This window comes from Malassezia vespertilionis, chromosome 6, assembly GCF_029542925.1.
Source record: "Malassezia vespertilionis chromosome 6, complete sequence".
In the NCBI taxonomy this organism is placed as follows: domain Eukaryota; kingdom Fungi; phylum Basidiomycota; class Malasseziomycetes; order Malasseziales; family Malasseziaceae; genus Malassezia; species Malassezia vespertilionis.
The window spans coordinates 21,118-41,393 of NC_079252.1; the positions used below are offsets into that span (position 1 = coordinate 21,118).

Consider the following 20,276-nt stretch of genomic DNA (forward strand, 5'->3'; position numbering starts at 1 on the left):
GTGTAACCTCTCTCAAGATGCCACCTTTTCTCTCCGCTGGACGGAGTACCGCTATGCTGCGCCGCGTGTCGGTGCTGTGCGCTGTTGTACTTGTATATGCACCAAATGTCTTTTGCACCGGAGATGAACACCATGTAAACCACTTTGGTGCGCACCACAAGAGGTTCAATACAGCAACAGTGCATCCCCCGCCGCGATCGCAGCCCGTACTTTCACCCCATGTGGCATCCCCCCCCAACAGATATTTTGTTTTGATGATTGCAATGATCATTGCAGCTTGTACATTATTCATTGGACTGTTAGCGTTGATCACCCATTTTGCACACCAACGCCGCGTGCAAATCGACGATATGGAAGAGCCGTTCCTTGAGAAACGCGCGGCTTGGGAGTTGGGATATAGCACGGACCGTGCATTGCCCTCCTTACCATTTCCGGTCATGACATCCGTCTCCAGGAGCACGTACAGGAATTTGAGTTCGCTTAACACGGCTCCTTTCCAGGGTTACAGCGATGATTTCGCACCGCCAGTACCTGACAAGTCGGACGTATCTGACATGGTACGCGATCAAGTGCTCAAGTCGCGTGCATCAATGCGCCACATTAGCACACCGACCATGAGCTTTTCACTTGACAGCAACCTTTCTTCTTTGGGTGCTTGCGGCATTCGAGAAAGCAACTTGGCACGTCCCTGCATCACACATGGGGCCTCGGGCTGGGGAATTTTCCCCTCGCATGTAACCGAAGAGGAAGAGGATGTGTCTTTTCATGGATCGCAACAGCCTATGAATGTTGTATAGTTTCGTTGTAAATCAGCTGTTTCGCTCGCTCTCTTGTCCGCGCCTCGATAGCATGCAGGTACACGCTGTGAGGGTTCACGTGACGCGATGCCCGTCGACTCGCACCAAGCGTTGGGTTCATTTCCAACACGATGAATTCGGCACTACAGGAAGCGATCCGTAAAGGAAGCTCACTAAAAAGTATGTAAAAGCTGCAAGGGATAGTCTAATGTACAGGTGTTGAAATGAATGATCGTTCAAGGCCGGCGGTAGCAGGCAATGCTGACGGATCGTCTAAAAATAACGGGGCGGCTGTCCGTGCGAGCGCACCGAAGCCGCCATCTGCGGCATCGGCGCCGTCTGGCGGGAACCCATCAGGGCTTGGTGATATATTTGCTGCTGGACGTCCCAAGCTACGATCTACTGGAGGTGCGGGCCCAGCAATTGGTCGACCGGGTACGTATTAGATTTGTTTCGCTTACAACAGCTGCGCCTGCTCCCCCTTCTGCCCATCCAACGCCCCCTTCGACGCGCGCGCCAATGCCACCGCGGCCTCCGGCTGCCGCAGCACCACGCCCAGGTACATTAGGCGCGCGTCCGAGAGCGCCAAGCCGCCCACCGAGTAAACCTCGTCCTCCTTCAGTCGTTCCACGCGCAAAACCAGCAGCACTTTCTTCCCGGCCCCCGCCAATTCCGCCGCCTGCGCCAGGAAGTGTGAGCACTGTGGTTCAAAAAAATTCGCCGCCACCTGCCCCCCCTGCACCACCCGAGGCTCCAGCTCAAAACAATGCGAGCGCACCTCCGCCTCCAAGGTCAAGACCACCTCCGCCACCCTCCATGCCTTCGCGAGCGGCGCCTCCTCGGCCACCGGCAGATATACCTATGCCAAAGCCACAGCCTATTGTTGCACCTGCACCTGCGCCATCTCTAGCGTCAGCGCCACCTCCAGCGCCCGCTCCCCCTTTTGCGCAAGCCCCTCCATCTGCACCTGCACCTGCACCTGCCCTAGCCCCTACGATTTCTCAGGCAAACCATTATCCAATAAGTGCAACGCTGCCGATACGGTCAGGCGCGTCATCTTCCTCATCAGCTACACAAGCACCTATGCGACCGACTAATATTTCTACCGGAGCATCTTACCCCCAAGCACAACCGCCCAGCGCAAGGATTTCATCTCCGCCGCCCAAGTCGGGCGCGTGGACATTCTCCGGATCAGCTGCGTTTCCACCTCCCAGATCGTTCCCACGTACAGTACATCAATATCCGAGTGGTGCATCGAACGGAAGCTCTTTCAATGTACACTCTATGTCGTAACATGGTTTTGCAGATATGATGAATAGAAAAAATTGAAAAACCTATATTTCTGCGGCATTAAAAAAAATGAAACCATTTGATAAGCTAATAGCAAAGTATCCCGTTACCAAAGACAGTTGAATTGCGTATACTTGAATTGTTGCAAAGCAAAGCAACGCCTGCGTAGCATTTACTTAGTTGCCATTCGGCGCGGGGGTAGCTTGGGCGGGCTGACGGTTCAATGCATCCACAGCGTAGCTGTGTCCCTTCAAAATGTAGGGGATTGCTTCAGGAGGAGCGTGCTGCGTAGCATAGAATAGCGCCGACTCAAGGGCGGCACTTTTGTCATCCTTCCAGTTGCGTTTCTGCGCAGGCGCGTTCGGGGTCGGCTGAGCAGCTTGCGTCAATGCAGCAGTCGCGTAGCTGTTGCCCTTCTCAATGAAAGGAATCGCGCCGGGAGGTGCATTTTCGGTAGCGTAGCTGCGAGCAGATGAAAGCGCGCCGCGCCTGTCATCCTCCATAGGGCTAGGTGCAGGGCTAGGCGCAGGGGATGCGGGTGGAGGGGGCTGAGCGATGGCACTCGAAGTCGGCGCCGGCGGAGGGTTGTCAACCGTGTTAGACTGAGCGTCCTTGTCATTCATCCATGCAGTAGCATAGCTGTTGCCCTCCGCAATGTATGGGACGGCCTCGGGGGGTGCGTATTGAGTCGCGTAGTTGAAGGCAGACGACAACGCATTGCGCGTGTCATCTTGCCAGTTTGCCGGAGCACGTTTGCGGTGCGTGTCGGCAGTTGCGGTGATAGTGCACAAAGCACCGACTATTGCGAAAACCCAAGCAGAACAGTACATCGTGGCGGGAAACTTACGTTCCCCTCGTCAGGCAGGGGGCAGTGGTGGCGTACCGCAATATTACTAATACTCGATGCACGCCGCGGAGTTAAATTGATAGCGCGAGAAATAACGATCGGCCTAATAGGTAGGTCGTGACATCCTTTACGCGGGCTTATCCACCGATACTTTTCACGTCAAGCCAGCGTGCCGCTGCGTTTGCCTTTTTTTTCATTAAAAAATCATGGCGACGAAGCCATCAACTGAGAACGAGGTGAAGGTGAAAATCCCAGGCGCGGGAAAGAGTGCCCTTTCTCCTGAAGCAGAACTTGCTTCGAAGGCAGCTCTTGCCACGGCGATGGAAGAGAGTAATATTGCCCTATCTCCGTCGGAGGAGACGCAGGATGGCGACGTGAAAACGGTGTTCCAGGATCCTTCGGACTTTAATTTGAAGCACCCTCTTTTTAATAAGTGGACCTTGTGGTTTGATAACTTGCAGCAAAAAGGCGTCGGCAGCGCGAAAGAGCGCCGCGAAAGCTGGGGTGCGAATTTGCACAAGGTGGTCGGCCTCGACAGCGTCGAAGAGTTCTGGGGCCTGTACAATAATATCGTACCTCCGTCGAGTCTCCCGCAAAGCTCGAACTATTATCTTTTCAAAGATGGCATCCAGCCTGCGTGGGAGGACCCCGCGAATGGCAACGGCGGCAAATGGAGTCTCCAGCTCCCGCGCGAGAAGCATCGAGGGCAGATCGATAAACTATGGCTGTATACCATGCTGGCCGCCATTGGTGAAACATTGGAAACCCCATCTGCGCAAAAGCAACCACCTTGCTCTAGGGAGGACGAGCTTGTGACTGGCGTGATTTTGCAGGCGCGTCCAAACTACTACCGCATTTCCATCTGGACTCGCCGCGCGGACGAATGGGACGATGGAGATATGCCCGATGGTGAAGTTTCCGAGTCCATCTTGGTCGGTCGGCGCCTTAAGGATATGGGTCGCTTTTTTAAGACCGATGTTTTGGGATACCCAATGGATGCCAAGGTAGGAGGTGGTTTCTCCTCCGAAGTCGAGTTCCAAAGTCACAAAGACAGCGAAAAGAAGCGCGGGAAGCGTAGCCTTGTGTCGTAGTGCGCTAATCTATATGCTGTACATGCAACAAGACAAAGAAAAAAAAGAATAGTTCGCATATGATACATTCATTTTTTACGCTACGAGGGTTGTGTGTGGTGGAGTGACATAATTAGGTCACGACGAGCCTGGCGACACATCATTCGGGATCTGTGTAATCCAAGTATCCTTGAGAATCTCTTCCGTCATGATACGCATTTTCGGATCAGGACAAAGCATCTTCTTCAGCAGAGGCCTGCATTCGCGCGGCGAAAGATTTGGCAACGGCTTGGGAATCGTCGTGTTGAGGTAGGAATGCACAAATTCTTGAAAGGCTTGGTCTGACATCTTTGCAATCCTCCATGGCAGCTCTTGACACTGCATCGTGTAGAACACGACCGCAATAGCCCAAATGTCCACAAGCCGAGCATCGTACTCCTTCTGCTCAAATTGCTCGGGTGCAATGTAAGGCTCGGAGCCACAGAGCCCCTTGCTGTAATGCGTCGACTTTTCCCAGCACATGCGGAACACATCGCTGACACCAAAATCGGTGATCTTGATATGACCAGCACCGTCAAGCAAAAGGTTTTCGGGCTTAATGTCACGGTGCGCCACACCCATAGAGTGCATGTAATGCACGCCCATAACAGTCTGCTTAAAGTAGGACTGAATCTCCGACTCAGTGAGGTTACCTTTCTTGATCGCCGCGTACAAATCGCCGCCTGGACAATACTCCATAACTTCGCACCAGTGCCTGTTATCATCTTGGACAAGGTCCACAGTCTCTACCACATTGGTGTGGTGCAAAGTAGAGGAGATACAAAACTCGGAAGTGAGCTTTTTCACGTATTCCTTCTCTGTCTCATTTTTGCGGCGCTTGCGGAACTCTTTCACGGCGTACAGCTTCTCAATGCTCTCGTCCCATTTGTGCGCGATACGAACCACCGCTGTGGCCCCTTTGCCAATCGCTACACGCTCGCACGTCCCGTACTTTTTCATGAGACTGGCTACTTCGCCAGTGCCAGTGCCTGGGGAGTTGGACCCTTTTGCGGTCTTCTTCTTCGTGTCCTTCTGTGCATTGGACGACTTGCCACTAGCGCTGCCATCGGACCGGTGACTCGCGGTGGAGCCTCGACGAGGGATCATAGGACTGTTGAGAATCATGTCTCGAAAAGCGGAACCAGGCGACTTGCCTTTTTCAGGTCCAGAGACCTTGACCTTAGCATCCAAGTCGCTTAGAGCAGTCGTAGTCAAGCGGTTTCCACAGGTAGCACTGGGATGCTCCATACCCCCCAACGAATTTTGACGGGAGCGGAATTCAGCAGGCGGGGTGGGGCTTGGCGAGTAACCGTCAAACTTCAAATTCATGCTCTCCACAGAGTCCGCCAATGCGGATTCCTCAGCATCCGTGCCGGGCACGTTGAACTTCTCCATGTTGGGCGAACGTGGCGAAACTGCGTTCGGCGGCGGAGCGAGTTCACGATCGGCGTGCGTACCAAGGCTGCTCGGAAGCATGCGTCTAAAAATTTTCCGACCGCTGCTTTCCTTGACCTTTTCCTCAAGAGGAACAGACAGTGATGAAGTGGGTGCAGGTTCGCCATTCACCGCAGGGGCCTGCCGGGCTTGTGGCGCAGGGGCCTGCGCTTGACTGGCGGCCGTATCCGCATGGGAAACAAGATTGTTTTCAGGACTTGTTGAGTTTGGCTCGGCTACGTCTTCCGACGCATTTGGCTGCGACGCTTCAGTAGGGGACAGCTGCATTGTTGTGCCAAGGTGCTATGCTTTCAAAGAAAAAGACGATAGAATTGAAGTAAAGCAGGAACAACCAGATAGAAGCACGGATTGATTTCAATCAGTATACAAGCAAACGCTAGGCCAGGCAGGGCCAAAAACTACTCGCCTAGAGCGGCGGTAGAAGAAATGGTTTCCTGGAAAAGAAGCGAGTTTTACCGAGAATGAGAAGCGACTTGTACGCGCGCCCCTTTTAGCGAGCGCCTTGTTTGCTTTTGCAATTGATCCAATTTGCCCGCCACTACAACTAAGGATCACGTGAACATAATTTACTGCAAGCAGCACATGGCGGTGTGGAGGCCAATACGTTGGCCATGCACTGATAGATCATACGACCGCGATGGCCAAAGCAAGGTATGTGCATACGACACCACTCACAATAGTGTACTCTTGCATCCAAGCATTTCGACCCCATTGGGGCGTACGTTGCAGTCACAGAGTCAAGTGCTGACCAAATCGTCGCTCATGTACCCAAGTACGTGTACTTCTCCAGCTCACGACAGTCTTTATCACTGACGAGGCCGACGCCAAGATTGCATTGGGTGGTATGCCAAATCAGCACCGGTGGGGAGTTAACCGTCTTGAAGAGTTTTTGCGTCCATTGGTGGAGCGCGGTCTACAGTCTGTCATTTTGTTTGGTGTGCCAGTGACGAAACCGAAAGACGCACGTGGTGTACTCGCAGACGACGTGGAAGGCCCAGTGATTGCAGGGATTCGCAAGATTCATGCACTGTTCCCTGAGCTATTTGTGGCAGCTGATGTATGCCTATGTGAATATACCTCGCACGGCCACTGCGGCATTTTACATGAAGATGGCACGGTAGACAACAGCGCATCGATTCAGCGCTTGGCCGATGTTGCAGTTGCATACGCAAAAGCCGGTGCACAATGTGTTGCACCGAGCGATATGATGGACGGTCGCATTGGCGCAATTCGCGAGGGGTTGCGCAAGGCTGGCCTCGCAAGCAAGACAACCTTGATGGCGTACAGCGCCAAGTTTGCCTCGAAAATGTACGGCCCATTCCGCGAGGCCGTCGCATCTGCACCCGCATTTGGTGATCGTCGGTGCTATCAACTTCCCCCGAATGCGCGTGGACTTGCACGCCGTGCAATTCATCGCGATATAGCCGAGGGTGCAGATATTATCATGGTCAAACCGGCGCTTCCGTACCTGGACGTGCTCGCGGATGCACGCGAGATCGCACCCGACTATGTAAGAGCCTGCTACCAAGTGAGCGGCGAGTATTCTACACTACATGCAGCGGCAAATGCCGGCGTTGGCGAGCTTCGTGCCTTGGTTGAGGAGACGATAACGTCCATGCTCCGCGCCGGCGCAACCCTTATTTTGACCTATTTCACACCGGAATTGCTCGAGTGGATCGACTTGCCGCATCCCAAGTAACTGGAAAAAATGAATGAAGCCTTATTGTTCCGTATCCATGTCCTTGGGCTCCATGGGCTCTTCGTCCTCCCCATACTGGACGACGTTGTCAATGCAGGAAAGCACGACGGCAATACTGTCTTCACTCGTGAGATCTAAAGGCAAGAAAGAGACCATACTGTAATCGTCAATCAAATTTACAATAGCTTCGTTCAGGGCGTGAAATTTTGGATTGGACATTTCGTAGCCCAAATCAGCCATCAACAGTGGGTCCGGATGTATGTACCGTTCCATCTCCTTGCGCAGCAAATATTTGGGACCATCCTTGTCATTCGTGCGGTACACGAGGTCCATCTTTGTCATGATGTTCAAGTGCGGTACGTCCAAGTTGATCATTGTGCTCATCGCACTAAGGACCCCAGCAAAGTACTTGGGCTTGTCGTCCATGAAATGAGAATCAAGCAAGTAATTTGCGCATACACGAAAGTTGAATTGCTGCTGCATCACTTCGACAAACCGCGTCATAACAGGAAAGTGCGTGTACAACTCAATTTGACCGGGGCAGTCAATTAGCAAGAAATCGTTGTCGTAACTGCCAAGTTCGCTTTCGAGCCAGTCAAGGTTGTTCAACAGATAGTCGAAACAATATACAAGACCGCCATTCGGTCCAAGATCCATCTCCTCCATCACGTCATCTAGCGAGATTAGCTCACGGATATCGATGGATGGCTCGTATTCAAAATGCTCCGCGGCGGGGTCCAGATTGAACAAATGCATCGTCCGGCCGAGGCTAAGTGCATGCGAAACTAACGCAGAGCAAAAGGTAGACTTTCCTGCACCAGCAGGGCCTGTTTGGTTACATACGAGCGCGTTACTACGCACCGGTGACGAGAACTGCGTAGCGGCCCATGCTACGGGTTGGTGCGACAAGAAGCTGCGGGTTCCACTCCACATGCGAAAACTCGCGTTTTTTGGACTATGCATACATGGCTGCCTACGGCGTTGGTTTACTTGATATAGCGCTGCGGTTAGCATACTGTGACTGTCACAGAAACGTACACTCATAAACTTTTTATGGAATTCCGTGCGCGTCAAGTCATTGACAAACCCACGCTTGCTCACGCTCAAATCAGCGGCACCCGCGGCCTGATTTCGGAAAATTAAGTCTTCGTCCCAGCGCTTTTCTGTAGGTGCTGGTGCAGTACTGGGCTTCGCGCCATGCAATGCACTCTCTAGATTCAAAAGAGGATTCCCTCGCGCGATTTCCTCTTCTCGCGACAGTTCATATTGTGCGGCGTGGTGCAGCTCGCGCCGCTCCTGTTCTTCCCTACGCTCCTGCTTGATTTTCTCAAGCTCACGCATAAGCATCTCTGTATCGTCTTCTTCATCGGATTCCTCGTTTTCCGAGTCCTCTGCGTCATCGTCCTGGTCGTCGTCGCTCGCTTTTGCGCTCTCTTGCAACTGCTCCTCATCGGCATCGGCATCAAGGTCATGCGCATCCTGCAGCATTTTGCGTCGCTTGGCATCTTCCTCCTCCTCCTCCTCAGCCAGCTCAGGATCTCTCTCCATTCGCGCGCGTTTTTCCCCCACAGTGAGCTCCTCCTTCATTTCCTGCAGAGATCGCCGCTGTGCATCGCCCGGTCTTCGGAACTTGAGATGCATCTGCGAAGCAGTATCATGCTTTGACCGCATATGGGATAAATGAGCCACGTCCGTCTTGCCTTGGGCAGGCTCCCATGTCGGTCGATGCGCGGAAGACATGGTCGATGGTGGAAGGGATGTCTTTCCTGCACGTGATGCATTCGTGTCCTGTGCGTCCTGCTCTGTGCCTTAGTGCCTTGCGATGGACCACGACGCGGTTGCGTCCTATCTCGCGCAATTTGAGGATGCTGTGAGAAGGTGCGATACAGAAGTTTTACGTGCGTGCATTGTTTTAGACAATAACGCGCATGCTGCGCTGCAAAATGCACTGCGGGGTGTAAACGTGGAGCAAGTCACAGCGTCGCTTTTTGCGCGCAGCAATGGCACGCATGCCAAGCGATTTGTGGTACTGGCGCAGGATACGCTGCACTATATACAACATCATGCTCCATCTTTTGTTGCCATAACAAACCGAGCGCGGGCCTCATCAATTTACGAAGCATGGATGAGTGTGTTTTCCGACTGTGCGGCCATCTTTGCACTACCTGACACGGTGTGGTTTATTCCCGTACTAAAGTGTGCCGCTTTGCAACTCGTAACACTTGCTGTGTGCGTGGACAGTGCTAGTCAAGACCGAGGATATACCAAAACAGTGGACGCTGCGGGCCGTCTGTCCAAATGTGCAGGCCTCGCCGCGAACGACCGCACGGCGCTACCATGCGGGGAAACGAAGCGGTATGCGGTGCTAACGTTAGCAAATATGAGCTTCCGTGCCTACTTCAAGCTCAATAATACTCGACTTTGCGAGACGGTCTTGGGCTCGGTACAAAACGCTTTGCTGATGAACCGGCGCAATGCACCGAATGGAGCCGAGACGAGTGGCGAGGAAGGGTATCCCATGGCGGACCGCGTTACATACCGCTACTATCTAGGCCAAATACGCTTGATCCAGCACCAAATCGAGGCCGGCGCCGAGCATCTACGCTGGGCATTTGACCACTGCACCAATGCACAGCTACACAACAAGCGCAAAATCCTCATCCCCTTGGTTGCCGCCTATCTTGTTATGGGCCGCTACGCGTCACGATCGCTGCTGGAAGAATGTCAGCTCACGAGCGAGTTTGGAAACATGATTCGGTACCATCAACTCGGGTACGGCGCCGGCGTGCGAAGAGAAATCGAGCGGCATTGCGACTGGTTGCGCACAAAAGGCCTGTATATGATCCTGTACGAAAAAGCCATGCTAGGCGCGTGGCGAAACTTGTTCCGGCGCTGCTTGCAGCTTGCACCTGGAGCATCTGGAAGCTCCAATGCGCCACCGACGCTGTGCATGAACTTGCTGGTTGGACCAGCGCGGCTTGCATGGGAGGATGCGTCGCTCGGATTGGACGACATTGAGTGTATTGCCGCAAACCTTGTGGACCAGGTACGTTGTTTTTGTTCGCAACATTCGGTAAGCTTACACGTCTTGACAGGGATTGATGAAGGCCTACATCCTTCACTCCAAAGGGCTGATTGTGCTGCAAAAAGGCCCGTATTTTGGATTTCCACCCCTGGCGAGCACATACCTGGCGTAGGTTCTGGCGTCATTGCGCTTCGCCAGTACCCTCCTGAGCCACAAATTTGCGCATAGGCAGACCACGCTGCAAAGCAGCGGTCCAATCACGCGTCTCTGTCCATCCTACGAGGATCGCAAACACTTGATTCACGGTGAGAACTCGCCGCGCACCCATGTGTTGCCCCCCGAGGTAGGACGGATCGATAGGAAGTCGCGCCATGGTTATCCCCATGGCCTCTGCTTTTTTTGCGCATAGATGCTTGTACCTGTTCCGGTCTACGATGCCTCCAATCACGTACGTTTTCCCTTCTTCGAGCGCGTCGATCGTATTGCCCGTATCCGCGGTGAGGTACACCACGTTGCTTTTTGCGCATGGCGCTACCGCCGTCGTAGATTCGTCCCATAGCGCCTCCAATCCACCATATTCCAGCAGATTCACCCGCTTCCAGCGATGCCATACACCGCGATTCTTATCCTCCATGTGCTTGCCTACTCGATCGTGCAGCAGCGAAGTCTCACTCGTGCCCGGGTCGGGATACACATGCATGCCGCTTTTTGGCGGCGCAAACCCAAGCGAACGCGCACTCGTGCGCCCTGCGCCTACAAACAACACCTGCGAAAAAGGATGCGAGCTTGTACGGTTTACGCCGTACAGGTACCCTAGTTGCGACGCAAGCGACGTCGTCTCGTCCTGCGTCATCATATCGTCAAATCCTAAATCGACTGCGACGCGCGCGTGGAACGGCTCGACACATGGACGTGGCTGCTGTGCAAATTCTTGTGCATCTGGATCTTTAGATCGCTCCTCACGCTGCAAGATCCGCCGTTCCTTGCGCCGCTGTCGTTCGCGTGCGCGGAACTCGGGCTTCCTCGCCTCCTTTTTTGCCTCGCGCATGGCGCGGCGCGCAAGTTTCTTTGCGGCGGTTTTGGTCATCTGCATGCTCTCTCCCGTGGTGGGATCGATGACCGTCACCGGCGGCGCTGTGCGCGGTGTCGGCCCCTCGTCTCCCCCCCGGCGCTGCATGACACAAAACGCCAGCGTTTATGATGTGGATTATGCAGAGAACCGACCTACGAGGCCAAATTTTATTTTGCCCGGCATCGGGCGCAGCGCCGCAGCGTGCTCGTTCCTTGTACCGCCATGGACGGCACGAGGCCCATTGCGTACAGCACGGCGGATGCGGCATTTGCGAACCGACCGAACGGAGAGCGGGAGCATGGAGCATCCGAACTTGGTACGTTTTACATGTCCTGTGCCTGACATGCAGCGACAGGAGCGCTCCAGCAAGCGTATGGATACGGCTCCAATCAGTATATGGTGCCTGTCGTCGGTGCCGTGGGCCAGCAACAGACGGAGAATACGGGCGGGCGTATGAACAATGACAATGAAGAAGACTATGTATACTTTGCGCGGGATGGCAGTCTCCTGAGCAAGACGACGCTGAATGCCGCGCAGAGTGCCAAACTGCGCTTGGAACATACTTACCGTACGGCGGTGAACCAAGCGGTGGAGCGCAGTCAGCGGCGTGCTGAGCTTGAGCGGCATCTCCTCAACCCGTCTGATGGCATTCCTCTTTCTGAGGAGCGCAAGGCGCGGCAGCTTGGGGAGCTTGGGCGTCGCGAGTCGAGTTTCTTGCGTTTGCGCCGCACGCGGCTTGGCCTGGCCGACTTTAGAACAGTCAAGGTGATTGGCAAAGGCTCTTTTGGTGAAGTGCGCGTCGTGCAAAAAGTTGATACTGGCAAAATTTATGCGATGAAGACGCTGCGCAAGAGTGAGATGCTGAAAAAAGACCAACTGGCACATGTGCGCGCCGAGCGCGACGTGCTGGCAGAGTCCAACTCGCCCTGGATTGTGCAGCTCTACTACTCGTTCCAGGATACGGCATACCTGTACCTCTTGATGGAGTTTTTGCCTGGCGGTGACCTGATGACGATGCTCATCAAGTACGATACCTTTTCGGAGGACGTGACGCGATTCTACATTGCCGAGTGTGTTCTTGCACTGGAGTCGATCCACATTCTGGGCTTTATCCACCGTGATGTCAAGCCAGACAATATATTGATCGACAACAAAGGCCACATTAAAATGTCCGACTTTGGTCTCTCTACGGGCTTCCACAAGCAGCACGACAACGCGTACTACCAAAAGCTACTTGAAGATCCAGTCCCCCAGAACGAGGAACAGTCGAACAGGAACAGTGTTGCGGTGAACAGCATCACACTTACACTCAGCAACAAAGACCAGATTGCGACGTGGAAAGCAAACCGCCGAAAGCTTGCTTACTCGACCGTGGGCACGCCCGACTATATTGCCCCCGAAATCTTTTTGCAGCAGGGGTACGGGAACGAGTGCGATTGGTGGAGCTTGGGGACCATCATGTTTGAGTGCCTCTGTGGCTACCCCCCCTTTTGCTCGGACAATGCCCACGATACGTACCGCAAGATTCTCGCGTGGCGAGAGACGCTGCAGTTCCCTGACGATATCCATTTAAGCCCCGAGGCGGAGGATCTAATCCGGCGACTCATTAGTGCGCCCGAAGAACGGCTGGGCAAGACCGGCGCGCAAGAAATCATGGACCATCCATTTTTTGCCGGCGTGGACTGGAGTACGATCCGGCGTATTGACGCGCCGTTTGTCCCGCATTTGCAAAGCGTCACGGATACAAGCTATTTCCCTACCGAGGACTACCAAGACGTGCCTGAAGTGCCTACTGGTGCAGACGTCGATGTGTGCGCCAAGGATCTCGCGTTCCTGGGCTATACATTCCGACGCTATGAGGCGAACGAGGGTGCATTGTAGCAAAACATGTTGGCAATGTATATAGTATAGTGCCAATGTGAGACGAAGAATCATCTGCGATCCATAGCGTCATCATGATTAGATGTAACGAAACTACCGTATGCCGGCTCTGAAAACGTGCCGCACACACCCACTATCCAGTGTGCCACCATGGCCATCTCGAGGAGCACCTCTACGTAAAGAAGTAACCGATTCTGCCTTAAAATACCATCGGAAGCGTGTAGCGATTGCGAAATGTGGGAAGGGCCAATGGCTGAGAGGTAGCTACATGGACATGCCTCTTATGGTAGCCTCGGCGTGCTCACGTGATAGTTTGAACACTGCATGCAGGGCGGGCGGAGCGAGAATGCGTACGGAGGAGGCATCGGCATTGTTCCTTCCCTTTCACCCAGAAACCTTTGCCGCAATGGTCTTGGTTCAAAGCCACGGAGCGCTTCGTGTGCTTGCTCGTGGTAGCCGCGCAATGCTGAAGCCAGTAGCGCCTTTCTCGATGGCGCGCTTCGCAGTGCGCGCTCATAACCCCGCATGCACTACTTCGCGGCGGCTGTTTGCCACAGAGGACCAGCAGCGCCGCTCTGATGTGCAGCGCCTGGATATTCCGAGTGCCAGTGCGTCGATTTACACTCCTCAAGATACTTTTCTGCACCGCCATATTGGGCCCCGCGCCGAGCAGGTCGACCACATGCTGAAGAAGCTCGGTTACAACACACTGGACGAGTTTGTCGCGGAGACAGTTCCCTCCGAGGTCCGCCTGGAACAAACTGACAAGCTTGTTAATTTGATCCCTCCCATGTCCGAGTCGGAAGCGATGCACCGTGGAAACGAGATTGCAGCACAAAACAAGCAGTTTCGCTCCTACATTGGTATGGGCTACAACAACACCATCGTGCCTGCCGTGGTGATGCGCAATGTGCTCGAGAACCCCGCGTGGTACACGAGCTACACGCCCTACCAGCCCGAGATTTCGCAGGGCCGCCTTGAATCCTTGCTTAACTACCAGACCTTGGTGAAGTCGCTCACCGGCCTCGACATTGCTAACGCGTCCCTCTTGGATGAAGGCACTGCCGCTGCCGAGGGCATGATTCTCGCGTTTAACAACGTCAAGAGCAAGAAGAGGAATTTGTTTCTGGTCGATGAAAACGTTTTGCCGCAGACTTTGGCGGTGCTCAAAGGCCGTGCCACTGGGTTCGGCATCGAGATTGCGCAAGCACCATTGCAAGCCAACGGCAAAGCAGGCCTCCCTGCTGACATCGAAAGCGACCGCATCATGGGTGTGCTTGTACAGTACCCCAACGTAAACGGCGAAATAATCGACTGGGCTCCTCTGGCGAAAGAGGTCAAGGCAAACGACGCACTGCTCATTGCTGCCACGGATTTGCTCGCTCTCACCATGATCACCCCTCCAGGCGAATGGGGTGCAGATATCGCTGTTGGCAACTCGGCGCGTTTCGGCGTGCCGCTTGGCTACGGCGGCCCCCACGCCGGCTTCTTTGCCGCAAGCGACGCGCTGAAACGCCGTTTGCCTGGCCGTTTGATTGGTGTAAGCCGCGATGCGAACGGCAATCCCGCGTATCGTCTTGCGCTTCAAACGCGTGAGCAGCATATTCGCCGCGAGAAGGCCACCTCCAACATTTGCACGGCGCAGGCGCTCCTGGCCAACTTGACGGCGATGTATGCAGTGTACCATGGCCCCCAAGGCCTGCGCCGTATTGCAGCCAAGGTACACAGCCTAACACGTGTTCTAAAGAAGGAGCTCGAGCGTCTTGGCTACCATTTGCTGAACAAGGACGGCGCCTTTTTCGACACGATCACGGTCGAAGTCGACGACGCCGCCCGCGTTTTGGACGAGGGTGTTAAGGCTGGCATTAACCTTCGCCCCGTCTCTGACAAGCGCGTGGGTGTTTCTTTTGACGAAACGGTCGAGCTGCAGGACGTTTGCGACGTGGTCAATGTGTTTGCGCGCGCGAATGGCGGCAAGCAAGTTGGCGCCCAAGACCTCGTGAACGCGTCGGAAGAGATGCAACTGCGTGCTAGCGACTTTGATACCCTCGCCATCAAGCCTGATGATGGCTCGGTAGACCTTGCGCGCACCACTCCCTTTTTGCAGCAGCCCGTTTTTAATCAGCATCGCTCCGAGACCAGCATGCTGCGCTACATCCACACCCTCCAGAACAAGGACCTCTCTTTGGTACATGCCATGGTTCCGCTCGGCTCGTGCACGATGAAGCTGAACAGCACTGCAAGCATGTCGCTCCTCTCGAACCCCAGCATCGGCGGCATCCATCCGTTTGTTCCCCTGGACCAGGCGCAAGGGTATCAGACGCTGATCAAGGAGCTTGAGCACGATCTCAGCATCCTTACGGGCTTCCCCGCCATCTCTTTGCAACCCAACTCGGGCGCACAAGGCGAGTTTGCTGGTCTTTCGGTCATCCGCGCCTACTTGAACGCCCAGGGCCAACAGCACCGCAACATTTGCTTGATTCCCACTAGTGCCCACGGCACGAACCCAGCGTCGGCAGTCATGGCAGGCATGAAAGTTGTGTCGGTCAAGAACCTCGCTGACGGCACCATTGATCTGGAGGACTTGAAGGCCAAGGCTGAGAAGCACAAGGACCATCTTGCCGCGACGATGATTACCGAGCCCGGCACGACGGGCATCTATTTCCCCAAGATCAAAGAGGCGTTTGACGTTGTTCACAAAAATGGCGGTCTCGTGTACCTCGATGGCGCCAACTTCCAAGCGCAGGTCGGCCTCACGAATCCCGTAGTAATGGGTGCGGACGTGACGCACTTGAACTTGCACAAGACGTTTAGCATTCCCCATGGCGGTGGCGGTCCAGGCGTTGGACCGATTGGTGTGGCTGCACACCTTGCGCCGTATTTGCCGGGCCATCCCCTGGTCAATACGGGCGGCGAGCACGCGATTGAGCCTATTACATCCGCCCCGTGGGGCTCCGCATCGATTTTGACAATTGCTTGGGCGTATATCAAGATGCTCGGCTGGACAGGCCTGCGTACTTCCACCGAGATTGCCTTGCTTAACGCAAACTATGTTGTCAATGGGATCAAGGACAAGTACAAGGTCAAGTATGTGGGCAAGCATGGCAACGTTGCCCACGAGCTCCTCGTGGATGTGGCCGACTACCAGTCGCTGGGCTTGACCGTGATGGACTTTGCCAAACGTTTGATGGACTATGGCTTTCATCCCCCTACCTGTTCCTGGCCTATCTCCACAGGCCTCTTGATCGAGATTACAGAGAGCGAGCCGTTGGAAGAGGTTGAACGTTTGATTGAAGCGCTTCTTTGCATTGCCCAAGAAGCCGAGGAAATCAGAAACGGCAAGCAGCCCAAAGACAACAATTTGCTGAAGATGGCGCCACACACGATGGAGACAATCAGTTCCGACGAGTGGGACCGTCCGTACTCGCGCGAACGTGCGGCATTCCCCGTGAAAGGCCTGCGTACCAACAAGTTCTGGCCCTCTGTGTCACGCATTGACGACGCCTTTGGCGACCGCAACCTCGTATGCGAGTGCGGCGACGTGGAGTCGTACGTGGAACAGTAAATCCTCTTTACAGGCTCAACCCTAGTGACGATATTTGTACCGTAGTCCACTGTAGCTCAAGTTCAACATTGTGCGTTTTAAAACTCAAGCTCTATTCGCTGTATATACGCACTAACGGTGTGCAATGTGCCCGGCTTCTTTCCGCGCCTTGGTCATGGCAGCGATCACAGCAGACCCAGCGCCGGATCCATCTTCGGCCTGGCGCGAGTGAATCTTGCGGCCACCCTCGCCGATGATATCGACGAGGGCCTCGTGCAAGCGATCGGCAAAGCCTGGGTACTTGGAGTACAGACTGCCGTCGCAGCCAACATGACAGCCCTCCTTATCATAACCCATCTTGAGTGCAATGGCCGAAATACCACAGGCGCTGAGGCGCGCAGAGCGAAGACCGATAAGCTGGGCAACCCTGCGGAAGAAAAGGCGCTCCTTGATCTCAGTGTCGAGATTGAAAAAGTAAGAAAAGAGACCCATAACGGTCAGCAGCTCATCCGTGGGATCCGACTCAATCAAGGACAAAAAGGCAGTGTCAAAGACAAACGGCTTTTCGATCTTGTACGTGTTTTGGCCCAGGAAAAGCACGCCGTCGTCCACAAGATCGCAGAGAATGAGCCGGAAAATCTCGCCAAGATACATGCCGGAAATCATCTTTTCGTACATTTGCTCGCTCGGCTTATTCGAATGGGAGTCGATATATTCATCGTACTTGGTACGCACAGGTTCGAGAACTGGAGACCCGTAGGAGCCAAACGCACCGTACTCGCAGTTGATCGCCATATCTGTATCCTCAGGAATGTCAAAGCCCTTTAGCTTGGGGATATTGCTGACATGTTCCATGTACGCGGCATTGCAGCCCGTGCCAAAAATGCACGCAATTTTGCTGTCACTGCTCACGTAGTTCGAGGCAATCAGTGTACCGGTGGTGTCGTTAATGATCGAAGTAAGGTGCACAGGCACATCGAAGCGCTTCAAACTCGCACGCAGCATTTCGGCACAGTCTTTGCCCTCCGTGTTGGGATTGTCAAACCCTTTGGTCCAGCGTACCAGCTTACCATGGTCAATCTTTTCTTGGACCATGGGGTAACTGAACGTGAACCCGAGCGAAATCGGGTCCTTGATCGAGCTGCTCGACCCAAAGTGCTTGTTCACAAAGTCTTTGACACACTTAGCGCAAAAGTCAAACAAATCTTTTCCGTCTTGATGCTTCTGCTCGTCTGTGAGGCGGAATTTGGACTGCGTAATGTCAAACTTGCCGTCGCCCTTGAGGTCGACCAGACACACACGCAAATTCGTACCGCCAAGGTCGAGTGAAAGGTAGTGGCCGGTCTCTTTCCCTGTGGGCCAACCAAACACGAAAGCCGGGAACATGGGCACCGTCTGGTCCTTCTTCTCGAGACCATCTTTCAGCGACTGGATAAAGTCTTGCGTGATGGTTTTCAGCATGTCGGCAGATACGGTAAACATATCCTCCAGCTCGGTACGCTTCTGCTCGAGAATATCCTCCTGTGCATGAGGTTTCTCAAAGCAGTTGCTCGAGCGGCTGTAACTCGAGATATTTTTGTCCTCCAACATGATGTAATTGGGATAACCGCTATACGAAAGGCACTTCCGGCGGGATTATGGTCGCTTCGGCGCTTGGCCCTAATGCAACCTCGGCCGAAAGCTATGGCAATTACACGTTGAGCCGTCGCTCGTTGTTGCGGCGGCCGTTGACAAAGTCGGGGGACAGGAGCGTCATTTCGGGGGCACCTAGAAGGGCCCGGTCGACGGCCTCGACACCGAGCATAAACGAGTGGTCTTGATTTCCGACCTCATACTTCCAGGAGCCGAAGCGGCCGCGACTGAGAATGTCGAAGCGCTCCTGCAGCACCGGAAGAATCTCGTTGAGCGCATCGTCGCGCTCCAGACTGGGAGTGGGATAGCCCGGAGTGAACTTGCGGTGGTAGGTGCTCACAATCTCGCTGTCGGGCAGGAGCAGCTGCGTGTTGATGCATCCGCGAATCGTGTCTTCAAGCACGGTGTCGTTATTGACTGGCTTAAGGTGCGACTCGGAGATCTCCAGCATGAGCGACCAGTAAGGGCCATCTTGAGCCTCTTTCGAAGGTTCACCATGCTCAGGATCTGCGTACGAAAGCGTCGGCAGCTTGGTGCCCTCCTGTGGGCAATTGTGTGGGCTGTAGTTTGAGAATATAGTCGCGCGGTAGAATGGACAGTCGCGCTCGGGGAAGTACAGCCAGCACTTGTCGCCAATGCGGTTCGGCAGCTCTCCACGAATACCGATGCCAACAACGTGGGTAGAAGAATATACAAGCTTGTCCTTGGCAGTCTGTTGCAACAGGTGTTTGGTGGCATCATCCAGTCCCTCAAGGTGGTTCACGAGATAGTCAAGACCCATGGTCGTCACCAAATGCTTGTACTTAATGGAAGAACCGTCAAGGAAATGCGCGACGTGGCCATCTGCATCGACCTTGACCACCTTCTTATTGAACTGTAACTTGTCCTGGGGCAGGGTCTTGGCAACTGCTTTCCAGATACCACCCGTACCGTCACGCGCAGGGAACTTGAAGGTGGCGTTGGGACCCCAGTTTCCCGCAACCTTGTGGTTTAGCGTGTTGTTAACCACCATCTTTAGGCTGGGAGCTGCCACGCGCTCGCCGAGCCACTTGCACTGCATCATCGTCGTGGGAACTGCCCATACCTTGAAGTTGTATGGGCGCATGAACAGGTCCGCAAGGCCAATACCCATCATGCGCATGATCCATTCGTCAAAAGTTTTTGGCGACAGGGTCGATTGCGCGCGGAGCTCCATAGCGTCGATCATGCCGTCAATGCATTTCACTTGGTCGTCTGTAGGAAGCACAGAAATATTATTTTGGTAGGGGTACGGCACCCAGACGTCGCGGCTGCGTACGTACGATACACGCTGGTGCTCATACCAATCGTCCTTTTCAGGAAGAGCCTCGTTCAAGACGTCGTCAAAGTATGCATAGTGCGAGAAAATAACGTGACCACCGACGTCGAACAAGAAACCCTCCTGCGTAACATCAGTAGATGCAAGGCCTCCGGCTTCATTGTTGGCATCAACAAGGGTCCAAGAACCAAGGTTCTGAGGGTAAGTACGGCCGCGGAAGAAGACGCACCAGTTGATGCAAACGTTTTGAAGCACCGAGACCGGTGGGACCTGTTTGTTAGCGTCTGTAGACAAGAGTATCGCGTTTGGACGTCAAAATAAAGTCTGTCCAAAATGCGCGCGGCAACATACCAGCACCAATAACGAGTGTGTCTACTTCTTGCGTGGTCATGACAAACGGCTAGTAGTTTGGTTTTGATTACGCGACAAAATAAACCTACCGTGCAGCTGTCGTGTGCTGATTAATCAAATATAAAGCGCGTGTCCACGTGGAGGGTAGACGCAAAAACTATATGTTTTCGGGTGATCACGTGGTATCCACCACCTTCATCGTGCGAACGATTTCGTCTCGCCACAACCCGTCGCCGAGAACAGTAAGTAGCGTATTTTTCGACGGCATACTAACGCG

General features: G+C 54.1%; 12 protein-coding genes across 12 annotated transcripts; 6 read left to right on the forward strand and 6 right to left on the reverse strand.

Moving 5' to 3' along the window:
• Nucleotides 1-350: 350 nt before the first annotated feature.
• Nucleotides 351-797, forward strand: MVES1_002887 (uncharacterized protein; the record flags this gene model as incomplete). The annotated part of the gene is made up of 1 exon (XM_056207707.1): nt 351-797. One exon carries the CDS (start codon nt 351-353, stop codon nt 795-797), a length of 447 nt encoding a protein of 148 aa, XP_056063682.1.
• Nucleotides 798-2,263: 1,466 nt separating this feature from the next.
• On the reverse strand, nt 2,264-2,917 carry MVES1_002888 (uncharacterized protein; the record flags this gene model as incomplete). Its single annotated transcript, XM_056207708.1, has 1 exon — nt 2,264-2,917. The coding sequence occupies one exon, from the start codon at nt 2,915-2,917 to the stop codon at nt 2,264-2,266; it is 654 nt and encodes a 217-aa protein (XP_056063683.1).
• Nucleotides 2,918-3,140: 223 nt separating this feature from the next.
• Nucleotides 3,141-4,025, forward strand: TIF45 (eukaryotic translation initiation factor 4E; the record flags this gene model as incomplete). Its single annotated transcript, XM_056207709.1, has 1 exon — nt 3,141-4,025. The coding sequence occupies one exon, from the start codon at nt 3,141-3,143 to the stop codon at nt 4,023-4,025; it is 885 nt and encodes a 294-aa protein (XP_056063684.1).
• A 117-nt stretch (nt 4,026-4,142) lies between these two features.
• Nucleotides 4,143-5,765, reverse strand: MVES1_002890 (uncharacterized protein; the record flags this gene model as incomplete). The annotated part of the gene is made up of 1 exon (XM_056207710.1): nt 4,143-5,765. One exon carries the CDS (start codon nt 5,763-5,765, stop codon nt 4,143-4,145), a length of 1,623 nt encoding a protein of 540 aa, XP_056063685.1.
• Nucleotides 5,766-6,135: 370 nt separating this feature from the next.
• Nucleotides 6,136-7,197, forward strand: HEM2 (porphobilinogen synthase; the record flags this gene model as incomplete). The annotated part of the gene is made up of 3 exons (XM_056207711.1): nt 6,136-6,149; nt 6,179-6,270; nt 6,299-7,197. The coding sequence occupies 3 exons, from the start codon at nt 6,136-6,138 to the stop codon at nt 7,195-7,197; spliced, it is 1,005 nt and encodes a 334-aa protein (XP_056063686.1).
• Nucleotides 7,198-7,218: 21 nt separating this feature from the next.
• On the reverse strand, nt 7,219-8,937 carry MVES1_002892 (uncharacterized protein; the record flags this gene model as incomplete). The annotated part of the gene is made up of 4 exons (XM_056207712.1): nt 7,219-7,982; nt 8,059-8,087; nt 8,188-8,198; nt 8,236-8,937. 4 exons carry the CDS (start codon nt 8,935-8,937, stop codon nt 7,219-7,221), a joined length of 1,506 nt encoding a protein of 501 aa, XP_056063687.1.
• Nucleotides 8,938-9,577: 640 nt separating this feature from the next.
• MVES1_002893 (uncharacterized protein) lies at nt 9,578-10,394 on the forward strand (the record flags this gene model as incomplete). Its single annotated transcript, XM_056207713.1, has 2 exons — nt 9,578-10,243; nt 10,293-10,394. 2 exons carry the CDS (start codon nt 9,578-9,580, stop codon nt 10,392-10,394), a joined length of 768 nt encoding a protein of 255 aa, XP_056063688.1.
• Nucleotides 10,395-10,403: 9 nt separating this feature from the next.
• On the reverse strand, nt 10,404-11,399 carry TRM10 (tRNA (guanine(9)-N(1))-methyltransferase; the record flags this gene model as incomplete). The annotated part of the gene is made up of 1 exon (XM_056207714.1): nt 10,404-11,399. One exon carries the CDS (start codon nt 11,397-11,399, stop codon nt 10,404-10,406), a length of 996 nt encoding a protein of 331 aa, XP_056063689.1.
• A 117-nt stretch (nt 11,400-11,516) lies between these two features.
• On the forward strand, nt 11,517-13,175 carry CBK1 (Serine/threonine-protein kinase; the record flags this gene model as incomplete). The annotated part of the gene is made up of 2 exons (XM_056207715.1): nt 11,517-11,610; nt 11,650-13,175. The coding sequence occupies 2 exons, from the start codon at nt 11,517-11,519 to the stop codon at nt 13,173-13,175; spliced, it is 1,620 nt and encodes a 539-aa protein (XP_056063690.1).
• Nucleotides 13,176-13,521: 346 nt separating this feature from the next.
• Nucleotides 13,522-16,740, forward strand: GCV2 (glycine dehydrogenase (aminomethyl-transferring); the record flags this gene model as incomplete). The annotated part of the gene is made up of 2 exons (XM_056207716.1): nt 13,522-13,525; nt 13,568-16,740. 2 exons carry the CDS (start codon nt 13,522-13,524, stop codon nt 16,738-16,740), a joined length of 3,177 nt encoding a protein of 1,058 aa, XP_056063691.1.
• A 111-nt stretch (nt 16,741-16,851) lies between these two features.
• On the reverse strand, nt 16,852-18,309 carry hxk1 (hexokinase; the record flags this gene model as incomplete). The annotated part of the gene is made up of 1 exon (XM_056207717.1): nt 16,852-18,309. The coding sequence occupies one exon, from the start codon at nt 18,307-18,309 to the stop codon at nt 16,852-16,854; it is 1,458 nt and encodes a 485-aa protein (XP_056063692.1).
• Nucleotides 18,310-18,409: 100 nt separating this feature from the next.
• MVES1_002898 (uncharacterized protein) lies at nt 18,410-20,039 on the reverse strand (the record flags this gene model as incomplete). The annotated part of the gene is made up of 3 exons (XM_056207718.1): nt 18,410-19,843; nt 19,878-19,918; nt 20,000-20,039. The coding sequence occupies 3 exons, from the start codon at nt 20,037-20,039 to the stop codon at nt 18,410-18,412; spliced, it is 1,515 nt and encodes a 504-aa protein (XP_056063693.1).
• Nucleotides 20,040-20,276: the final 237 nt, after the last annotated feature.